The sequence below is a fragment of the Typopeltis vanoorti genome, chromosome 9 (genome assembly GCF_054136105.1).
Source record: "Typopeltis vanoorti isolate ZY-2024b chromosome 9, IOZ_Tvanoo_1.0, whole genome shotgun sequence".
Taxonomy (NCBI): Eukaryota; Metazoa; Arthropoda; class Arachnida; order Uropygi; family Thelyphonidae; genus Typopeltis; species Typopeltis vanoorti.
Genome location: NC_143557.1, coordinates 23,725,878 through 23,749,300, shown reverse-complemented (window position 1 = coordinate 23,749,300; position 23,423 = coordinate 23,725,878). Strand labels below are relative to the sequence as shown.

The window sequence follows — 23,423 nt, the reverse complement described above, 5'->3', positions numbered from 1 at the left end:
AAACCCAAATACATACATAAAAAATATATGTATGTATTTTTTTATATAATACATACATATATTATTTTTAAGGGTGGGCAGAATGCTTTTTTTGCAGGGTGGGAAAGAGATGAAAAAGGGGGCTGAAAATAGAAACTGTTTTTTTGAGGAAGGGGGAAGGGCTTATGGAAAAAAGGGGCCAGAGAGAGAGAGAGGGTTAACGGGGTGCGAGCCATTTCGACCGTGTGTGTGCCGTCGTTGTCTGAACTCATGGAGGACGCAGATGCTATGTCATGCAAGCTTGGTGTTTCTGCCTTTGAAATGCTTCAGTTATTGCCTGTTGGTCAGGGAAAAAACAGATAATAAAATTCAATGGATAATTGACTCCTACATTCCAACACCTCAGGATTGTTTTCTAGAATTCAGGGTGTCACCAACAAAAAACTTTACTTAGCATCTCAAAATCTATTGGTAGAATTTTAAAGATGTTTCATATCAGTTACATATTTTCCTAGCAACAGAATTTTTCCATTTCTTACTGTATACAAAAGGTAAACTGTCACTTATGTCTTTAGCTTTTTGCCAGATTCCTGTGAATGTAATTTAACATACTGTGAACAGACAGACTATTCTATTGGGGGGGGGGGATAATTAGTGAACATCATTACTACAATTAATATTATTTCTCTAGCACACAGTAACTATTTTAGTGGTAAACCAATTTTTTATTTACCGTGTATTCCTGTTTCTGATTGTTTGTTGCACACACACACACACACACTGATGATGTACTGTTAATTTTGGTACAAAATATTTGTGTAGTTCCATTAAAGTTTATTACTGTGTTTATTGCATGTTGTTTTTTCTAGTTTATATGAAAGTGCTATTATGAAGCTCATCACTGTATTATTGTCTCTGATTGCTTCCTGTTTTGTTTTCTCACTCATGAATAATCTCTCTCCTCTCAACCATTCATGAAGAATGCATTACATGTTCATGTAATTGTTTCCTCAATTCATTCAGATAGCTTTAAAAATTCCATCAATTAACTATTCATATTCTATATCACTTCAACAAGAAAAGACTGTTCCTTTTTTAAATGAACAGAATGAGCTACTAATGGTAACAGAATTATTTGCCAGAATGTAGCAGAAAACACCTTTCAGGTAGCTGGATTGGTGGATAACTCTCCATGCATTACAATAATGAACTTTCCTAAAAACAAGCCATATAAATCTTTTTATGACTTCTCTACCAAGAAAATGAAATCCAAACCATGGAGTAAACAGGATCTTAGGACTGAGTCTCGATCCCTGGATCTGTGCAGAATCATTGGGTAGATTTTAATTCATGAGATAATTTAATTTTTTTTGTGTGTGAACAGTTAATGTTTTCCTTGTTTCTGGCTAATAAGAGAACTGTGTTCATTGTTTATTTGAGGTCACATTCAGGATCACAGACATTATAGCAATCAGAAGATTTAGGTAGGAAAATCTGCAGTCATCACCCTAGTTCATGCCACACTTTGTTATGTTTTTTACCCTTGGCTGCCTTCTTTGAGCTAAGGACTCATCATGGTACACCTGTACAATCTTTTTTTTAATATGGCTCCCACCCATGAGAAGTTTATTTGTAAACCAATAGTACATCATAATGTGGGCGGGCTATTTTATTGATTTTACATTTTTTTTGTATCTTTATTCATCCCCCACAGTCCAGAAACCATGCTCTATAAACCAAACATGGAACTTTTTCAAGCCACTTCAAGTCTCCAATAAGCAGGGCAGTCGTCTCACATCAGACAATGAAATTCATCTCTCACATAAAGACAATCACAAAGATCCATGGCTATAGCAGGATTCTAACCCACATCCTACTGGTTGGAGCTGATAGGCTAACCACCCAGCCAACCAGCCTGACAAAAACAAGATTACAACCCTGGCATTATAAGTGCCATGCACTAACAGTTGTGCACAGTACTTAAGTACCCTCCAGGAAAAAAATCTAGTTCTCACACCCTTGCTATTTTACATAATTTTTTTTTCCATTTATTGAAAAAACTTGTTAATTTTATAAAATTCCTTTAAAATAATTTTGCCATCTTTTCCACCTACCAAGTAGCCTTTGTAACTCCACACACATACCTTTAATTTGTCCTCATAGACCTGTCACTCATCTATGAATCTACTTCATATCTCATCCCCAAACTTATCTATATAGTGTAATCCATGTGTGGCCTTAGTAAATATCTTATAAAGAAGAAGAATAAGGACCTTCCTATCCCAGCTTGTCAGTGAATTCTTTAGCATAATGTGATAAGCCATTCAAGCTATATTGCTGTAGTATATCTTCTAAGCTTCAACTATCTGTCCACAATCACCTCCCTTCCCAAGCCATGGGCCCATTAATTTCCTGCAGTACATTTCCATTATTATAGTATTTAGTTTGTGATCTCTTCATCTCAAAGTGCGTGATGTAATGCTTTGCTGCATTAAAATAACATCCATTATCCTTTGTCCATACTTCTAGTCTGTTCCTTCAGGATCTCTGTATCATATTCATTAAATGTCTTGCTACCCAGAATTGCATCATCATCATCATCATCATCAGACAACTCGATAAAGTGTAAAGGCATGCAATTAATTACTAGCAATCTGTTTTCTGGGTTCAAAATTATTATTATCCCCAAATCCTCCCCCCATGGACTCAAGGACTCATCACAGCTCATCATATCATGTCTTAAATACGTTCAAATTCTCTGCAAATAAATACCACATTCTGAGGCAATGCATTCCAATCATTCACAACTCTCCATGCAAAACACCTGCTTCTCATGACTTTGATTACACCCTACTTATATAGCTTCCAAGTATGATCTTTTATTCTTCTGCCATCTCCCACCATTTTATGAAAAACCTCTTCAGTGTTAATCTTGCAACAATCCCTTACCAACTTGTATGTCTTTATCATACCACCCTTCTCTCCCCTATCCACTAGACATTGTAAATTACATCTTCTCAACCTTTCTTCATACCCAAGGTTCCAGAGACCAGATACTATTGAAGTCCATCGCCTCTGGACCCTTTCCAATATCTCTTTATCCATTTTAAAATCAGATGACCAAATCTGTGCACAGTAGTTATGTGGCCTAATCAACACCTTATATAATGGAACCAAAATCTTACTTCTAGGGAGGGCAGTGTCCTCTACATCATTGCTAGAATTCGATCTGTTGTCCTCACAATTTTGGGATGCCCTCTAAAATTTAGATCCTTATCCAACATAACTCTAAGGTCTCTTATTTCCTCCACCTCCAACATTATATCTTCACCAAATTAAGATTAAATGCTACATCCCATTTTTGTTTTCCAAATATTAAAACTTTACATTTCACAACATTGAACTTTAATCACCACTCCTGTACCCATTCACTCATTTTATTCAAGTTGTCTTGTAAGGCCACATCTGCTCTACTCTTCATAGTTCCTCCCAACTTTGCATAATTATATCATCATTATTATTATTATTGATGTCTCCATGAAGTCAGACTCAACTCAAGAGATCGTACATTGACACACTAGCCGTTATTCACACGATATCTATGACTTCCTAAACTCATTCATAGACAAAGCGCTCACAGCCACCTCTGGAAATGCATTCCACACATTCACCACTCTCCAAACAAAAAATCTAGTCCTAACACTTTTGTTACACAATATCGAAGGATGGCCCCTCATTTTCTTCCTTCCTGCATTGCACAGACAAAAAAAGTCATTAGTTTAATCCTATAAAGCTCCTTTAATAATGTATATACTTCTATCATATCCCCTCTCTTAAGCATATTAGCTAGTCTTTGAGAGGTGAGTGACAACAATCTTTGTCACTCACCTCTGGATCCTCTTCACTGCTTCATCACCAAAGAATCCAGGTGATCAAATCTGTGGACAGTAGTCCAGATGTGGCCTTATTGATGCCTTATAAAGCGGAACAGTAACTTCCTTATCACTGCTTGTCAGTTGTTCTTCAACCATGTAATTTGATGTACTGTTTTTGACCACCTTTACGATATGTCTTCTAAACTTCAGTTCTCTGTCCACAATCACTCGCAAGTGTCTTGACTCGTCGACTTCTTGCAGTTTAATTTCATCAATATAGTACACAGCATGTGATGTTATCCTGCCAAAGTACATTACCTTACACTTAGCCACATTAAACTGGCAGCCGTTTAACTTTGCTCATACAGTCAGCATATTTATGTCATCCTGCAAGGTATCTACATCACCTTCATTGACTCTTCCCAGTTTTTCATCATCAGCAAATAATTGGATATTTCCTGTCAAATTATTTCCAATATCATTAATGTGCAAATTAAACAACAGAGGACCAAGTACTGAATCCTGAGGTACACTAGTAGTCACTTGCATTCTCCTGGACTCAACTCATCCTTAAACCACTCTTTGATATCTGTCTATCAGCCACCAACCCTCTACTCCAAATCACCAACTTAAGATCCATTCCCATGTGTTCCAATTTATGCAACAGAGTTCCAAGTGAATCCTGTCAGATGCCTTTGCAAAGTCCGGCAGTATCATCAAGTATTTCCTTTATCCAACTCCACTGTTACTTTATTATAGAAAGTAAGTTATCATGTTGCCCCTAATAAAGTATCATATTTCTCTCCACCCAGTCCTGAATTCTAATCATCTGCAAACAACTGAATATCCCTATTTAAATCTTCTCCAACATCATTAACATACAGGTTAAATAGCAGTGACCCTAAAACAGACACCTGAGGCACATTACTAGTGATTTTCCTCTTCCAGGGATATTGCTTCCCCATAAACAACTTGCTAACATTTATCAGATAGCCAATCTCCAATCCAATGTAGTCTAATATCCAAACCACTTAATCTAGTTGGACTATCAACTTATCATGTGGTAATCTATCAAAAGCTTCTGCAAAATCAAGTATACTACTGTGTATCCTTCTCATAGACAGGCTTATACGTTGGTTATGCATTAATAAATCGCTTAAGGAATTGAACAACATAGATACGAATATAAATTAAATTACACTTTAATAAATATTTCTGATATTTCGGTAACGTCACGTTGCCATTTTCAAAAGGAACTTACAAAAAAAGGCACATGCACGTAGGCAATACAACACAGTAACTGAAAATGAAGAGACGAAGCTATTGTTCTCCTAAAAGTCCTGATGGTACCTTCTAGCGGGCTAAGTAGGTGATCTTGGCTGTTGGGCTGAAGGCCTGCTGATGTAAGCCTCCCAAATTTGGGGCAGTCGCATACAACCAAATTTGTTGAGGTTTGGAGAGTTTCTTAGGGCTGAGGCTGATTCCATAAATAGTCTTTCTAATTTGCATTTGCTACGGTGTATTACTGTAGCTTTCTTCCACCGTATTCTGTGGCACGTATCCAGAGCATAGTCTGCAAGACCAGAATAGCTGTACTTGTGAAAACAGATGTAGTCCTTATGTTCAGAAATTCTGATATTCGCTGTCCTACCTGTTTGGCCAAAGTAAGACAGTTTACAACTGCAAGGAACCTGGTATACACCAGGTAGATCTAGGAAAAGTGGTTGGTCTTTGGTGGAGCGGATAAGGGATGCCAATTTTCTTTTGAAAATGGCAACGTGATGTTACCGAAATATCGGAAATATTTATTAAAGTGTAATTTAATTTATATTCGTATCTATGTTGTTCAATTCCTTAAGTGATTTAGTAATACTGTGTATCCATCTCCCTTGTCTAATGCAACTGTCACCTTACTGTAATAAGCAAGTAGGTTACTTATTACATATACCTTCATATACCTGTTACTCACTCACAGTCAGTCTCTCCTCCTCATTTTCCACTATTCTCAAACACTCCATAATATCACATTCACAAGGATGAAAAGATCTTTATGAGCTGCTCATTAAATATCTCAACTATATCCACCTCAGCAGTTGTCCTTGTATCATTTTCTCCAATCTTTGTCATCCTTCCATAATCATTATTTTTTTATTGACTACTTATCAAAAGAACTCCCTAGGGGTTTTTGGCTTCATTATCTAACTACTGTTCATACTATACTTTTGCTACCTTTACTGTGTCATCCTACTTGCCTGTTCTTTGTACTCTTCTAATTGATTATTACCACTCATTTTATGATGCATCTGTAGTGCCTTCTTTCTTTGTATTGCATGCTTAATCTCTTCATCCATTTCACACAATTTAATTTAACCTTCTGAACCTTGGAATACATTTCGTCAATGATGCTACTACTTGATATTTTTGAATAGCACCCAAGCAGCATTGATCGCCTTTCTACCCAACTTCTCATTCCATTGTCCAGTGGCGTAGCTAAGGGGAAGCAGTCCGCCCCGGGTGGCACTTTTTTGGGGGTTTCATGTGAAACACAATTTTATTTGTTGACGATTCTTTTATGTTAAATTAGTAATTTTTATTACTTAATTAATAATTAGTTTTTAACAACTATACTTACAACTAAAATATAAAAATAACAAAACCGTTACATTTCCCTATCATACTATAATTCAAATTCTTAAAAATAAAACAATAAAATGCATGGCACGGCGATTTCTTTATTGGTTATTGCTTATACTGTGGCAGCTGCGTCTGAGCAGCGGTCACTACATGGCAGTACGCATTTGCGAAAACATATTGTTTTTTTTTTCTTTTCTTCCTCTAATTTTGTGTGTAACTAAGGCCATTGACAGGATAGGGCCCCAGGTAATAATAATATTTCTGTGGTTCCCTATTATATTAGGGTTTTCGCTTAACCCTTTTGATGCAGTGTATAAAAATTAACAAGCATCATTCCATTTTTACCCTAAAAAAATGCTAAAATGCCTGATTCACCATTATTTTTTTTTAATCTGTTACACAATATATCATTTGGGTCGTTATTGAAACCGTTGAAAAAATATTTATTGACCTGGATATCCTCTGCAATGTCTCAACACATTTGAACAATCAGCACCACAGGATTGAGTTTATCTTGGAAAAAGAAAGCAACAACAGTCTCTCTTTCCTAGACACTCTGATTACACTCCAGCCTGATGGATCCCTGACTTTCTCTATTTACAAAAAACCTGCACATACAGGTAGATACATTCACCAGCAGTTCCCCCTCTCCCCCCCCTCAACAATACGAGATTATAAACACCCTATATAACATAGCAAAATTAATCAGTTCTGATAACAATGCCCTGACTACTGAACTTAACCATATCCTAACACTCTCTTAGCCAGTGACTAACCCCCCCCCCAAAAAAAATATTTAAACTGTTACCCCCCTTCATAGAATCTTTCATTGTTCTATATATCTGTGGTACATCTGAAAAACTAACAAAAATCCTAAAAAAATATGACCTCACTACTAGTTACAAACCATGTTAGAAATTGGTATCTCTTATCCACTCCTCCAAAGACTAGCCACTTCCCCTAGATCTACCTGAAGTATACCAGGTCCCTTGCAGTTGCAAACTGTCCTACTATGGCCAAACAGGCCTGACAACCAATATCAGGATACCAGAACACAAGGAGTACATCTGGTTCCACCAATACAGCCACCCAAGACTTGCTGACCATGCATTGGACTCTCACCACAGAATAAGCTGGAAGAAGGCCACTTTATTACAACACAGCAAGTACAAGTATGAAAGATTATTCCTTGAATCAGCCTCGGCTCTGAAAAACTTCCCAAACCTCAACAAATGTGGATGCATGAGACTGCCCCAAATTTGAGAAGCTTATCTTCTAAGATAACTCTTAGTAAGGGAATACCGTGAGTAAACACGTGAGTAGGGAATACAAAGTTAATGACGGAAAATCTCACGTAAAAAGATTTTTTTAATAGTATAATTTTTGCCTGTGTATCACAGGCATCTTCAGTACATGTTAAGCTCAAATTAAACAATAACTGACAATTCCAAAAAGCGCCACCTAAGTAGCTAGTGTAAGATAACTAAAAAGGTCAATAAAATTTCCTAACAAAAAAAAAAACAAAAACTATATATACAATAAAAAGTTAGGAAAGATTAGCTGATTTATAAAGTACTATCTCCCATAAAGGGGATGACATAAGCCATCAGATCTGTTTAAGTTAGGAGAGTGGAGTAAAGTTTCACATGCTTTTTTATAAAGCCGTTCTATGAGGAACCGACTTTTGTGAAGGACTCTTTCCAATGAACTCTGTGTCTGGTTAAGGTGGCATGTTCTGCAAGTCCAGACTGTTCAGGTTTAAGGTACTGAATATAAGACTGGTGTTCTTCTTGTCCTTAGGAGAAGTGAGAAAGGTGGATATTTTTCTGACCGGTCAAATGGCAACAAAAATATTCAGTGGTTTTTAAACTTTTGCTGTATGTTCACTAATGCCGTGTACATAAGGGAAAGGAATGCATGTTATTTCTTCTGTATTTGAAGAGGAAGACATATTAAAACTACTCAAAGCTCTTTTGATGAAGGAATTCTTGTATCCATTAGATAGAAAGGAAGAAGTAATATATTGCAGTTCTTTCTATAAGAGATCGTCTGAAGAACAAAAGCAGTTGGGCCAATGAACTGGTGTTTTAATAGTGGTGATGAGATTCAGCATGGATATAATGGCCAGTATGAGTCTTCTTTCTATAGACTGAGAAATATAGGTTACCATCTGGTTGGCAAAGAATTAGAAGATCTAAAAAGGCTAACAGCTTATTTGATTCTATTTCAAGGGTAAACTGGATTCTTGGATGAAGTGCATTTAACTTAGTGAGAAACTGTTGAAGTTCATCAGAAGAGCCATTCCAAATAGCAAAAATGTCATCGACATATCTGAATCAATGAGTAGATCTGGGAGAAATGTTGTCAAAGATACATTTTTGAAAATATTTCATAAAGAAGTTGGTGATAGCAGGAGAAAGAGGATTGCCCATTGCTGTTCCTTCAATTTGTTGATACAACTTATTTTTAAAGGAAAAATAGCTAGAATGTATTACAAAATCAAATATTTTTACAATGTCTGAAGGAAATTCCTGTTGCAGTAATTCAATACTTTCAGATAAAGGAACATTTGCAAATAAAGAAACAACATCTAAACTGATAATGATATCAGAAACGTCCAAATGAAGATCTGAAATTTTATTTTTGAAATCTAAAGTATTTTTTATATAAGTATCAGTGTTGAAACATCCTACCTAACTGACTGTTCCATTTATGTCGGTTATTTATTCTTATCTTTACCTCTTTAATTTCCATTATTCTTGGTTAGTTGTTGATTGATGCTCATCTGAATATAAAGAAATTTATATTATACTGCACCACCCTATATTCAGATTAGTCTAAATATTATAGAGGAATCAATCATCAGCTAAACGTCGTTGTCAACTGGTAGCATCCTCTAGCAAGAGGGTTGCAGCAGATGAGCAGCTCTTTTCCATTTCTCTCTGTCTGTCGCTTCCATCATTCTTAAACCAGTCCATTCCACAATGTCATTAAACCACTCTCTAGTTGGTCTTCCACGTCTTCTCTTCCCCTCAACTTTCCCTTGTAATATAGTTCTTGTCAGGTGTCCCAAAGAACCTCTCAGAAGATGTCCTGCAAATCTGGTCTTTTTTTGCATAATATTCTTTAGCAGTATTCTCTCCATCCCAACTCGTCTTAAAACTTCTTGATTTGATATTCTTTCTGTATAGCTAATCTTTTCCATCTTTCTATAACACCACATTTCCAATGCATTAATTCTTTCCATATCTCTCTTTCTGAGTGTCCATGACTCACCTTCCATAACTTGCAATACTCCAAACCGTTGCTTTAACTATTCCAATTCTAATGCCTATTTTAGTGTTCTTGTTTATTAAAATTCTCTTCATTTACATAAATGCTGATTTAGCTTTGCCTATTCTATTTCTACTGTCCAAATCTGAAGTTCCTTTCTCTGAGATCCAGCTACCTAAATATGGAAATCTTTCCACTTCTAAAATCTTTCCTCCACATCTTATTTTTACATTATCTCCTATTTTTCTACCCATCATTATCTTGGTCTTTTTTGTGTTAATTCTTAGTCCATACTCTTTACAAGAGTTTTCAATTCTTTGAATAATTTGTTGTAACCCATTTTCACTTTCTGCCATCACCACTACATCATTCACATATCTTAAGTTATTAATGATTTTTCCGTTTATTTTTATTCCTCCTCCTACATCCTCAAGTGCCTCTCTAAACATTTGTACACTATAAAAGTTAAACAATAATGGTGATAACTTGTATCCTTGTCTGACTCCTCTCTCCACCGGGAATTCTCCTGTTTCCTCTCCATTTACACATTCTGACGCTATTTGTGACCAATATAATCTCTTTAAGATTTCCAAATCATACGAGCCATATCAGTATTTTCTAGAATGTCAAAAAGCCTTTCATGTTTCACTGTATCAAATGCCTTTTCAAAATCTAGAAATCCCAAAAACAACTTTCCACCATGGTTTAGTGTTTTCTCCCCAATAATTCTTAGACAAGTTATAGCCTCTCTCTCTAGTTACTTAAGAATAAAGAGCTAATAAGCTTCATTTCGGCAATGAAAACATTACTTAAATTAAGGGGATATTAAATCACACATAGTTTTAAAACCGAATAAGAAACTCAAAGATTGGAATCAGATAGTTTCTTGCCGAATATAGTAAACTATAAAGTATAGGCGACACTAGCGTTAGCCAATGCAAGTGATCCTAGTACGTAGTACAATACCGGACGACTCGTTGTAAAGGTGGGGGAAATGTGTTTTTACATTATGGAAAATACCTAAGAATAGCGATCTGAACTTCCCCCACCTTTACAACGAGTCGTCCGGTATTGTACTATGTACTAGGATCACTTGTATTGGCTAACGCTAGTGTCGCCGATACTTTATAGTTTACTATATTCGGCAAGAAACTCTGATTCCAATCTTTGAGTTTCTTATTCGGTTTTAAAACTATGTGGGATTTAATATCCCCTTAATTTAAGTAATGTTTTCATTGCCGAAATGAAGCTTATTAGCTCTTTATTCTTAAGTAACTTAATGGTTGCTCCTGTTTGGAAAACTCGTTCGCAGAGTATATAAGTTCTTTTCGCTATACACTTTGGTATTAGGTCTAGCTACTCACTGATGAAGCCTCAAAAAAGGCTGAAACCGGTCTGGGTAGTGACCTCCCTCCATAATGTAATAACAGCATACATTTCCTAGGAAATGTGTTTTTACATTATGGAAAATACCTAAGAATAGCGATCTGAACTTCCCCCACCTTTACAACGAGTCGTCCGGTATTGTACTACATACTAGGATCACTTGCATTGGCTAACGCTAGTGTCGCCGATACTTTATAGTTTACTATATTCGGCAAGAAACTCTCTGATTCCAATCTTTGAGTTTCTTATTCGGTTTTAAAACTATGTGGGATTTAATATCCCCTTAATTTAAGTAATCTCTCTCTAGTTCCTCTGTTGGTTCTGAATCCAAACTGTTCCTCATTCATTTCTTTTTTCTGTTTTATTCCTAACTCTCTCTAAAATTATTTGCACCAGAATTTTTGCTGTGTGAGTTATAAGACTTATCATTCTAAAATTGTTACAGTCTAAAACTCCCTTTTTTTTTGGAATGGGGATAAAAATCGATTTTCTAAACTCCTCTAGTAATTCTTGTCCTTCATAAATTCCATTAATAATTTGCCATAACACTTCCATACCTTTTTCACCTATATTCCTTATAAGTTCTATCTGTGTACCATCTATTCCAGGCGATTTTCCTTCTTTCATCTTTTGAATTACTAGATTCAATTCCTCCCTCATGATGCACAGTCTCTGCCCACAATGTTCTTTCCTTTGATTTTCTTCTCTTTCCCTGTCTTCATAAAGTTTACTTATATATTCTTCCCATCTCTGTAATATCTTCTCTTTTTCTATCAGAATTTCACCTCTTTCATTCTTGATTGCTCCAGTCCTTAGCATCTTTCTCCTTCCTGTCATCATATTAATGTTTTTATAAACATCTTTTATGTCCTTTCTTTCTGCCTTTGCTGTTGTATCTTTACTTATTTCATCTAACCACTCTTCCTTTTTCCTTCTTATCTCTCTTTGTATCTCCCTACTCGAGTCTTTATACTGCTTTTTTTTCTCCTCTGTTTTACTATTAACTAACTTTCTTTGTGTTATTTTCCTCAAAATATTTTCTGTCATCCATGGTTTCTTTCTTTTCTCTCTTTCCTCTTCTTTTTTGACTAAACGCAATTCTGTAGCAGTAATTATGCTTTCCTTCGGAATCTTCCATTTTTCACTTGCATCATCATTTTCTTGTATATTTCTCTCGTTCATTTCTTCCTCTACTTTCTTTGAGAATTTCATTTGCCGTACTTGGTATCTTCAGCCACTCCATGTTCCATGATTTGTTCCGTTTCCCTGTAGTTATCCTTTTTAGATAAATCCTTAGTTGACAACAATATTTGATCTGTATCACAGTCTGCTCGTGGATATGTTGTCACATATTTTATAATGTTTCGATATCTTTTGTTTATCAAAATATAATCTATCTGATTTCTTCTACTATTTATATCCTCTCCTGGGGCTTTCCATGTGTACAATCTTCTTGGATGTTTCTTAAACCAAGTGTTCATAATTGCTAAATCATGCTTTCTACAGAAATCCAACAACATATCTCCTCTTCAGCTAAACTTATATTATATTATCTTGGAGAAAGTAGCGAGGGACCGTATACAGCATTGGGCAGATGAGGGTAATGTTATCTGTGAGAGTCAGCATGGATTTGTGAAAGGGTGCTCTTGTTTTAGCAATATGCTAGCCTTTTATAATAAAGTTATAAGAACGTTAGATGAGGGAAAGGTATATACTGCAATTTTCTTAGACTTAGCAAAGGCATTTGACAGGGTGCCACATGATAAGCTGATATTTCAGTTGCAATACATGGGTCTGGATGTCAGATTGGTCAACTGGATTCAGGATTGGCTGTCTGATAGGTATCAGAGAATTGTGTATGGTGGAGCAGTTTCAAGGAGGCAGAGGGTTACAAGTGGAGTCCGACAGGGCTCGGTACTAGGACCTATATTGTTTAACCTGTTATGCAATGACATTGCCAGTGGATTGCAAGGGGATATTCAGTTTGCGGATGATGCAAAGCTGGGAAGGATTATTAGTAATAGTGCAGATGTGGTAGCCCTGCAAGAGGATTTAAATAAGCTAGATAGATGGGCAAATGAATGGGGATGTCTTAATGCAGCAAAATGTAGGGTCTTGAGGTTTGGGAAACCTCTATGGGATGCTGCATACTCTATTTGAGGAGTTTTTCTGGAGGAAGTAGGGGAGACAAGAGATCTGGGGTTGATGATTGATAGAAACCTGAAGTTTAGGGGACATATTGCAAAGGTGGTGAAGGTAACACAGAGGATTGCTGCAATTATGAGAAGGACACTGACCTGCAGAGATAAAAGGGTTATCATTCCGTTGTATAAGTCTCTGATCAGACCACACTTGGACTATTGTTCTCAGATTTGGTCCCCAGGATTTGAAAGGGATAAATTAACTGTGGAAAGGATATAAAGACGGATGACAAAGATGGTTTCAGGACTGTACAAGCATAGTTATGAGGATCGACTGAGGGAATGTGGACCGCAGAGTTTGGTGGATAGAAGAAGGAGAGGTGATATGATTGAGACTTTTAAACTGTTGAGAGGTGGTTACAGGGTTGACACTGGGGAGTTCTTTCGCTTGGTTGAACAGCGGGAAGGAGTGATGACAAGAGGACATCCCTGGAAGTTACGAAAGAAAACTGTGAGCAAGAGGGTAAGGAGTGGTTTCTTTGCGTGGAGGGTGGTTGAACCGTGGAATGCATTGCCTGATGGAGTAGTGGGAATGAGAACGGTCAATGAGTTTAAAGAGTGGTATGATAGACTTTGTGTTTTTTAGGGGGGGACCTCCCCTCGATGAGTCTTGACAGACTTTATGTTCTTAGGAAGGACCTTCCACGATGAGTCTTTTGACTCCATGGAGGCTTGAATAATAATAATAATAATAATAATAATAATAATAATAATAATAATTATCACTTTGTCTTCAGACCCAGGTCATTACTAGTATTTAAGGCTTCCGCAAAAGTCCGAATAATTTTATGAGCAATGCAATGAAAGAAAATCAGGCAAACACCAAGTTTAACTCAACAAAAGAAAACATTTAATGTGGAAAAGTACAATATATACATTTAAGTATATCTATCTGCAAAAGGTTATCCAATTAAAATATTATAAGAATTCACATTCATACATTAATAACTTCTCAATTAGGTTTGAGGATCATGACTAATATTAACAATTGTTAATTCACAAAGCATTAGTATTTCTCTGACATATTTCACTCTAACCAATTGGATGAATCACATCATAAATATATTAGCTCAGTTTAAATATTCAGAATAATTACAATCCATAAATTATCAAACATTCATTTATCAGTTCTTTATGTTCAGTTAATCAAGTTGAAAATAGTTCTTAAAAGTTCGACTTTCCAGATGTTACAATAATTAATCTTATGACAGGCTGCACTTTTTCTCAGTCAGCTAACACTCAACAGAACAACATGAGACTTATTATTTTGAGGGGAAAGTACTTTAGTACATCCGACCATTAATCGACATAACACCACAGCTGAGGTTAAAATATATCCGACGGAGTTAACAGTTTTAGCTTCACAGGTTACAGAAAGGACAACTCTTACTGGGTTACTGCTTCTACACATCGAATTCGCAAAGGCACATTTAAAATTCTTGTATACTTTTACTTTATGGCTACACAATTCTAAAGAAATCTTCCACTATAATACCTGAATTATTGACACAGAAATATAGAAGTCTTGATGCACTAGGTTTCAGTGATCTACTAATTCCTTATTTTCTTCTATGTATTAAATCGGTTCTGCACTATTCTTCCACAAACCACTTGGAAAATATTGTAGTATCAGAACTCCCATAGAAGTAATTCACGATGTCTATTAATTTCTGGTCCTTTTGTAGTCGATTTACAACATGTATCCACTCTTCCCCCCCCCCCTTCTGTTACACGCAACCGGTCTCTATGCTCTCTCTAAGGCTTCCCCCTACTTACTTTTTCATTTTCCAATCAACTACGTTCCTTATTCCCGCCAAAATCTTATTCTAACCAGTTCAGCTTATATCCACTGACTTCTCTGTTTATATACAGTAGCTCACATTCTCCGCACGAGCTAACTAAAATAAACTCCGTTTCTTCTTCAGCAGCCAATCAAATCCAATCAGAAGAATTACATAAAATCACTCTTACATGCAGAAATAAAAAGATATATCACAATTCATATAATATTCATTTAAATTTACATACACACAGTTTCTTATAATAAATTTTACAGAATAAACTAAACAAAATGAATGACATATTTACATAGAGTTTTTTCATTACTATTACATATTCTAAGATTAAATAATTGATTAATAATAAACAAAACTCAAAGCATTTATATGAATAATATATTACAAGCAAGAGACTAACAACAAATAATATTTACAAGTCTTGTTTATGACATGGTGGATTATGTTAAGTATGAATGAAGTATTACAATATATAAATTATCTTCATTCACAATTTAACATCAGTTCTTCTAGTTGAGGAAGTGAGTAAATTTGATAAAAATTTTGAAATTTTGTAAGTGGGACAACCTATGCAATCTACAACTTCCTCAATGGAATGCCCTTAAGCTTACAACAAGAACTTTTCACTATAAAAAAGTTAATAGAATCTAATGGTTATAACTCTAATCAAATCTAGCAGATAATTCACTCCTATGTTCCAACACCTCGGGATTCTTCAACAGATCGCAGAGTTCCAATCCCATATATTTCAGGCATCTCAGAACCTATTGGCAGAATTTTGAAGAAGTATCATGAACTTTCAGAAGACCATACAATCTATGTGGATGACCGAAGAAGGTTCTGAGTTTTTTCTTTTGATCTTCATTCCAAGTCGATACATTATGTATCGACATAATAAAGGCCAATGTAAAAGGGCTTCGCAACTTTCTTTGAAAAGGTGTTCATATTTAAACTTGCATCTGTGGAGAAGACGAGCTTTATCCCACTAGATATTATGTTTAGTGTCAGTGCTATGTTGTGCTTATGAGGTTTCATGTATTTGATATAATACTGATGTTCATTCTTTTTTCCACAGAACGGCCTGTTTGTCCAAAGTATAATAAATTACATTCACATGGTATCTGGTAAACACCAACTAATGATAGAGGTGCCAGTTTGTCTTTTGTAGATGGCAACGAGTGAGAAATTTTGTTGATAGGAAAATATGTGGGAATACGATGATACTTCAAAATTCTGCCAATGGGTTCTGAGATATGCCTGAAATATAAGGGTTGAAACTCTGCGGTCTGTTGAAGAATCCTGAGGTGTTGGAACATAGGAGTCAATTATCTGCTGAATTTGATTAGGGTTGTAACCATTAGATTCTATTAACTTTTTTTTATAGTGAAAAGTTCTTGTTATAAGCTTAAAGGGGAGAAGCACACTTTATGTGCTCTATTAATTAAAGATTTGATAATACTGATTTTTTGAGAGGTGTGATGAGCAGACTTTTGATGACTGTATCTGCCAGTAAATGTAGGTTTTCCATGGTAAACTGAATGCATGGGTGAAGGCTATTTATCTGTTGTAGGAATGTGATAAGTTCGTCTTCAGCATGTGGCCAAATAGCAAAGACATCATCGAAAAAACGAAAGAGAGGGTTGGGGATGAATGTTATGTTGATGATGTCTTTATCAAATCTTTAATTAATAGAGCACATAAAATGTGCTTCTCCCCCTTAAGCTTACAACAAGAACTTTTCACCATAAAAAAGTTAATAGAATCTAATGGTTACAACTCTAATCAAATCTAGCAGATAATTCACTCCTATGTTCCAACACCTTGGGATTCTTCAACAGATCGCAGAGTTCCAATCCCATATATTTCAGGCATCTCAGAACCTATTTAGCAGAATTTTGAAGAAGTATCATCTTATTCCCACATATTTTCCTATCAACAAAGTTTCTCACTTGTTGCCATCTACAAAAGACAAACTGTCACCTCTATCAGTGGTGTTTACCAGATACCGTGTGAATGTAATTTATCATACATTAGACAAGCAGGCCGTTCTGTGGAAAAAAGAATGAAGGAACATCAGTATTATGTCGAATACATGAAACTTCATAAGTCTGGTCTAGCACAATATAATATCCAGTGAGATAAAGCTTGTCTTCTCCACAGATGCAAGTTTAAATATGAACGCCTTTTCAAAGAAAGTTGAGAAGCCCTTTTACATCGGCCAAATTCGAATCAAAATGACTGTCTTTCTCTCCCAAAAGTTTGGGAGATTCTTATCTTATGCAACCATCAATGAAATAGTTTTTAAGAATTATTTAATAATATTTTATTAATATTAATTTTCTGGCACACGGCAACAATTTTAATTGGTAATCCTCCGACTGTTCTGGACTTTGTATTCCATTCCTTTAACTGTTTGTTCTACACTGATGATGTACTGTTACTTTCAGTATGAAATATTTGTACCTTTAATTCATTAAAGTTATTACTGTTGGTTTTATACGTGTTAAGTTATTAATTTTAATTATGCCACAGGTACCTCTACAGATCAAAAATAAACAATGCTGAATAAGGTCTGAAGTTTCTTTTAGTGGTGGGGAATCTAATCAAACTGATCGCTAGCATCTTAGAGGATTGTCTGACAAGTAAGATTTGAGGTGCACAGAATTTTAACATGGAGACAATATGGGCCAGTAATGGGAATAGCTCTTGGGCTAAGTATTTGTCATGCTGCTTCAACGTCGTGTTTCATATGCTGTGTAATTTGGGGAAATCCATAAATTCTGTGTGTGTGTGGGGGGGGGGCTATTATTATGTTTATGAATAGTTCCATGTTATAACCTTATCTAATAGGCTTTGGGGTGTGTATGTGTGTAGATCAAAGTCAGTTAAGCAATATATTGATTGGTCTGTAGATGAGAAGAATGATCTATGTAGTTCATTTTTAACATTACAACAAAATTAACAATTTTAGGAAATTGTACCTCTGAATTACACTCAACACTTTACACTAAATTGATTGGAAAGGAGCTTGTTCCTTACATCGCACAAAAACTCTTATTTCATATACTGGTCACTGCAGTACTGTATTTTTTTATTATTATCTGTTTGTAATCTCTAGCCAAATAGATAAAATGACTCTAGTTTTGATGTAGTAGTTTTTTTTTTTTCTTGTCAGACCAGGCCAGTAGCTTTAACAACTTACCATATTAACATTACCTTCGCATACTATCTCTATTGTAATGTAGCTTGTCTCTTTGTGTGTGTACACCCACCCACCCACACACGCATATATATATATATATACACACACACACACACACACACACACACAGTGTACACTGTATATACAGTAGTTGTCTCCATAATCTGAAAGTTAAGTTTATATTAAGTTTAGTTTATCAGAATGGAGGCAGAAGTGAACATCACTGAAGTTTGAATTTAAACTACATATATTTGCTCGCTAAACTTAAAAGATTTAGGAAGTATTTGTTTTCATGCACATGATCTATTTTTCTCTGCAGGCTTTTCATGACTACTATACACTGCTTGGAAAGAAGTCAACCAACCTTCCAGTGGGCAAGATGCGTGCCATGTAATAAGTCACGTGTTTGTAGCTGGTATAAATTAGAGGAATATGATGCTCTCAAGTCAGTGCAACTGTGTCCGGGTGAAATGGCTGCGAGAAGGAAACTGATGGAGTCTGAAAGAGGCGTTGTGATAAGATGCTATGTTGCAGTCCTGTCTGATTGGCAAATTTTTGACAGATTAGGCCATCCTAGGTCAACAGTCAATGATACCATACTGAGATAGAAGCATGGGAAGTCAAATGTGGTGGGTCATCCACAGTGGATGACCCACCACACTCAACAAACATGGCTGTAGGGTGCTATGAAGGATAATATGTAAAAACGGCATTCATCATCCGACGCATAGGATGCAGAATTCCGGCAACAACTGGAATATGGATCTGCACAAAAATATTCATAGCCAAGGCCCACAACATGGGTTTCCAAGATATAACCGTAATATGCAAGCCCCACATTACCTGAACCAACATGTAGTGTCATCTTCAGTGATGCAAAGAGCATGTGCAGTTGGTAATCAGAAGGTTGGAAAGCTGTGTTATGGTGCGATGAATCATGCTACACCTTCTACTGAGCAGATGGATGGGTGTAGGTGTGGTGGATGCCTGGTGAATTACCATTCACCAGGCATCCACCACACCTGACTGTAGGGTGCCTTGTGAATTACCCCTTATTAACCCCCAACTACAAAATTTGGAGTTGGCAGTATAATGATATCATCGAGTTTTTTGTGGCCTCGAACCTCTGTTTGTGGTGCCACAAACTTTGAACTCAAGAGGTGTCTGAACATTCTCGACAATGTAATGCTTCCTACTTTGTTGTGTTTCTATGTAACTGACCGTTGCCTCTTTCATCAAGACAATGCACCCTGTCATAAGGCTGCTGCAACTGCATGGTTTGTGAACTTGGACGTCACCACACTTGACTGGCCTCCACAGAGTCCTAATCTCAACCCTATTGAACATCTATAGGATCAACTGGAGTGTTGGATGAGGTCAAGGGATATCCACTCCACAACAGTCCAGGATTTTGTTACATGCCTATAGGAAGAATGGTCCAAAATTCCCATTGATAACTATCATATACTTCTGGAAAGTAATCCCCATAGGATTGCAAGGTCATCTCTGCGAAAGGAAGTCCTAGATCTTATTAGGGTGGGTGCCATGGCTGTTTGTTCCTCACACTGTGGTGTCCGTTGACTTCTTTCCAAGCAGCACATACATGGAATGTATATCGTGGTATATGTATATACTATTATTATATAGTTTTTAATCTGATGTAGCGGTTTTTCCAAAAATGTTTGCCCCTTATTAATGGGAGTGCAAAGTGTCATAATTATTTAAAAAAGAAAAAAAGTGAAACCAATGGGCTTACTGTGCATTGAATATTTATTTTCCTAAATTATGTAAATAAACCTAAGCTTGAATGGATTGGAAGGTAAACTGCACTATATTTGAATCCCATTCCTTCCAGATAAGGTTTGGAAATTATATTTTTGAGGAGTGTGTTTGGGAGAGGGGTTATTGAAAATAAATATCTGAGGTGTCTGTATTGTACAGAAAATAGATTTATTATATATTTGTATTTAGCTTTCTTGATCACGGCTGATATATAATATGATAGACGGCTTTGTAGTGTATGCACACACTCATAAAGAGGGCTTAATTCTTGTGTTAGGTAAGAATTTGCCTATTTTCACTTGCCATGTTTTACTGTTGCAAATTTTTATTGCTATATGTGATGAAAACTTTATGTGAGAAAAATGTATCATAAAAGTTGGATGGTTATATCCTATCTAAAACCCATCATCTCATCAATTTTGTGATTAAATAATCGTTGTTTTTAGTACTCAGTAATATTGTAGTTTATATTTTTAATTTAAAAAAAATAATAATAATGACAGAAAATCTCATAACATATAATGATATTATATTGTGTTTCTACTGAATGACTTTTGAACTCTGTTTTAGGTGATAAAGATAACCATGTTCACATGGAAGGTTATGAAGTGTCTAATCAGTGTATGGCTTTAGTGAGAGACAGTTGTTTAGTACCAACAAAAGATGCACCTGAACTTGGTTATGTCAGAGAATCAAGTAATGAACAGTATGTTCCTGATGTTTTTTACAAGGTAAGCATAGTACTGTGAAAAATGTTTCTTATGATACTATTTAATTTTTTTTTTCCTTATCATACTATTTATTTGCACCTTCAGTGAAATTCCTGTAATGCACAAGATGTATAGGAGGAGTCAGTGGGGGGGGGGGGAGTAAGTAAGCAAGCCGTTTTTGATTATTAGATGCCTCAACAAATACACTCACCTATGGCAAGTAACTTTATTCAACTGGTGAGTAGCTACAAACCAGTCAAAATATAATATTTTTATTTAATAAAAAATAACTTTTAAACAGAATCTTTTTAGCTTTAAAAAACACAGATAAAGCACCTTATTATCAGTTTATGGAACCCCCTACTGACTTATTGAGACATATCATTAAAAAATTGGGATCTTAGATGAATACATTTTTTGTGTTGGTGAGTAGGATTTTGCATAATTTGTTGAGCTTTGATTACTAAGAATGCTAAAAAACTATAACCAGTTTTCATCAGTTCTTGGTGGGAAATGTAATGTAAACTGTAAAGTTAGTTGATATTATTCAATATATATATATATATATATATATATATATATATATATATATGAATCAAAATTATGAGAGCAAGGTTTCTAAAATTTTTTACAAAGAAACAGATAGTAGCAAAAAAAATTGAAAACATTAGTTTCCAGTGGTTACTGCTATACAGAATGATGTACTATTCCACTTTAGTGCAGAGGACTTTTTGTCTTTCATTTGACAAATAATGTCATCTCTGTTCAGCAAATATTTAGAAGGTGGCATGAAAAGAATCCTCCAACCTTAAATTCCATTCATTATGGTATCATAAATTTGAGGAGACCCATTACATTTTAAATTTTAAGTGGTCCACTACACATTTTGTATGGACTCAGTGACCAACATCAAAGATGAATACAACATTCTTGTCTGCATCGTTTCAGTGACATAGACACACTTCATGTGTTAGGAAAAGTGAACAGGCATAATATTTGTACATGGTGTTCATATAATCCACACATTGCTATCGAACATTCAAATGAGAGTCTAAAAGTTAATTATTTTGTGTCCTGTCATGTAACAAAGTCAAACAATAATCAGAAGTGTGACATACTGGAGCTATGATTATTGCTACAGTTCCTAGGTTTTAGATTGTAACCATTTTTTATGACAAAAAAGAATAAGAATAGGAATTCCTTGTTCCTTTATATTTTATTGTCTTTAAAGGTTTTTATGATAACTTCACATCTGGACAAAGTAATGATGAGAAGTGGAATGTAGATAACTGCCTGTATTGAATAGTGATTTATTCTGCTCAGTAACCAAGACTAGTATAAAGAAAGAAAGTATCCCATTTTCTTCAATTTGTACTTAAAATGCATTTTAGGGTTTGTGCTGTTCAGGAAAGTGGTGAGTTCTTTCTTTGGAACTTGGATAAATGAGGAAATTGTCATCAACATAATGTAGCTTATTATTTTTGCTTTGCATGGCATTTTTCAATGGCTCGTCAGGTGTGCAAGCTATTGAGCCCATGACTAAACCTTTTTTACTCATAGTACTCATCATTTTGATGACCTTTTCTAATACCATCAGTTTCTTTTTTGAGAATCTTTTTTATATATATAAATATATATATAAATACAAATATAATTTTGTATATATATATATATATATATATAAAACTGCTAAAAAAAAAAAAATCCTTAGCCTTAGGTTTAATGATAAATGTTCATCGGGGAGAAACTACATAAAGAAATAAATAACTACAGCATTACTCAATGAATAGAAACAAGCAATAAATGATTAGAACATCTGGGTGTCTTAAATGCTTTATCTGAATGAAGAATAAAAACATAAATAAACAAACAAACAAACAAAAAAGAAGAATTATGAAGGAATAGGAGTTATCAGAATGGTAATAATATATGTAGCAGAAACATGTGCAGAAGTTACAAAAATTAGACAAATAAATGAAACTATTGAGATGAAAGCATTAAGAAAAACTGAAGGCATAATAGCATGGAATGTCTGTCAAATCCACCTACAGTTTGAATGTTTAATAACTTTGCTTGTATATAAGATATGATGATGATTTAATTTAACTCTTCAGTCATGTCCAACTCTTGGTAACTTTATAGGGAAGTGTTCTTGTCACAAAGTGTTTCTGGTGAGTTTTTTTTACAGTGTAGTTCACAATGCTTCTCCCCCCCCCCCAATTTATCCGGGCTTGGGACCGGCATATAGCTGATGAATAAGGCCTATGGCCAGGTCATAAGAGTATTTGTGGCTATAAGTCTGTGTGTGTGTGTGTGTGTGTGTGTGTGTGTGTGTGTGTGTGTGTGTGTGTGTTCACAAAGCTGGTTTGCCTGTTCTGAGGGACCCAAAAACTTGTGTTTAGAGGTGAAAAAAACCCCATGTGAGACCCGCTAACTCACCTTTATTAAAAAAGACCAGATAAAAGTTTCTCATGTCATGGATGGGAATCGAACACAGGTCTTTCCTAGTAAAGGACTTCGTCTATACAGAATAAGCTATGGAGGCAACTACAAAATGCGACAGAGAAGGAATTTATTTAATATAT

At 35.4% G+C, this 23,423-nt stretch overlaps 1 protein-coding gene across 1 annotated transcript in view; it reads left to right on the top strand.

Moving 5' to 3' along the window:
• Npl4 (nuclear protein localization 4) overlaps positions 1-23,423 on the top strand; it is a 199,304-nt gene that overhangs the window by 80,013 nt on the left and 95,868 nt on the right. The window contains exon 2 of the mRNA XM_090397693.1: positions 20,699-20,859. Within this exon, the coding sequence (XP_090253819.1) occupies positions 20,699-20,859 (161 nt within the window). The remainder of the gene's footprint in view (positions 1-20,698; positions 20,860-23,423) is intronic.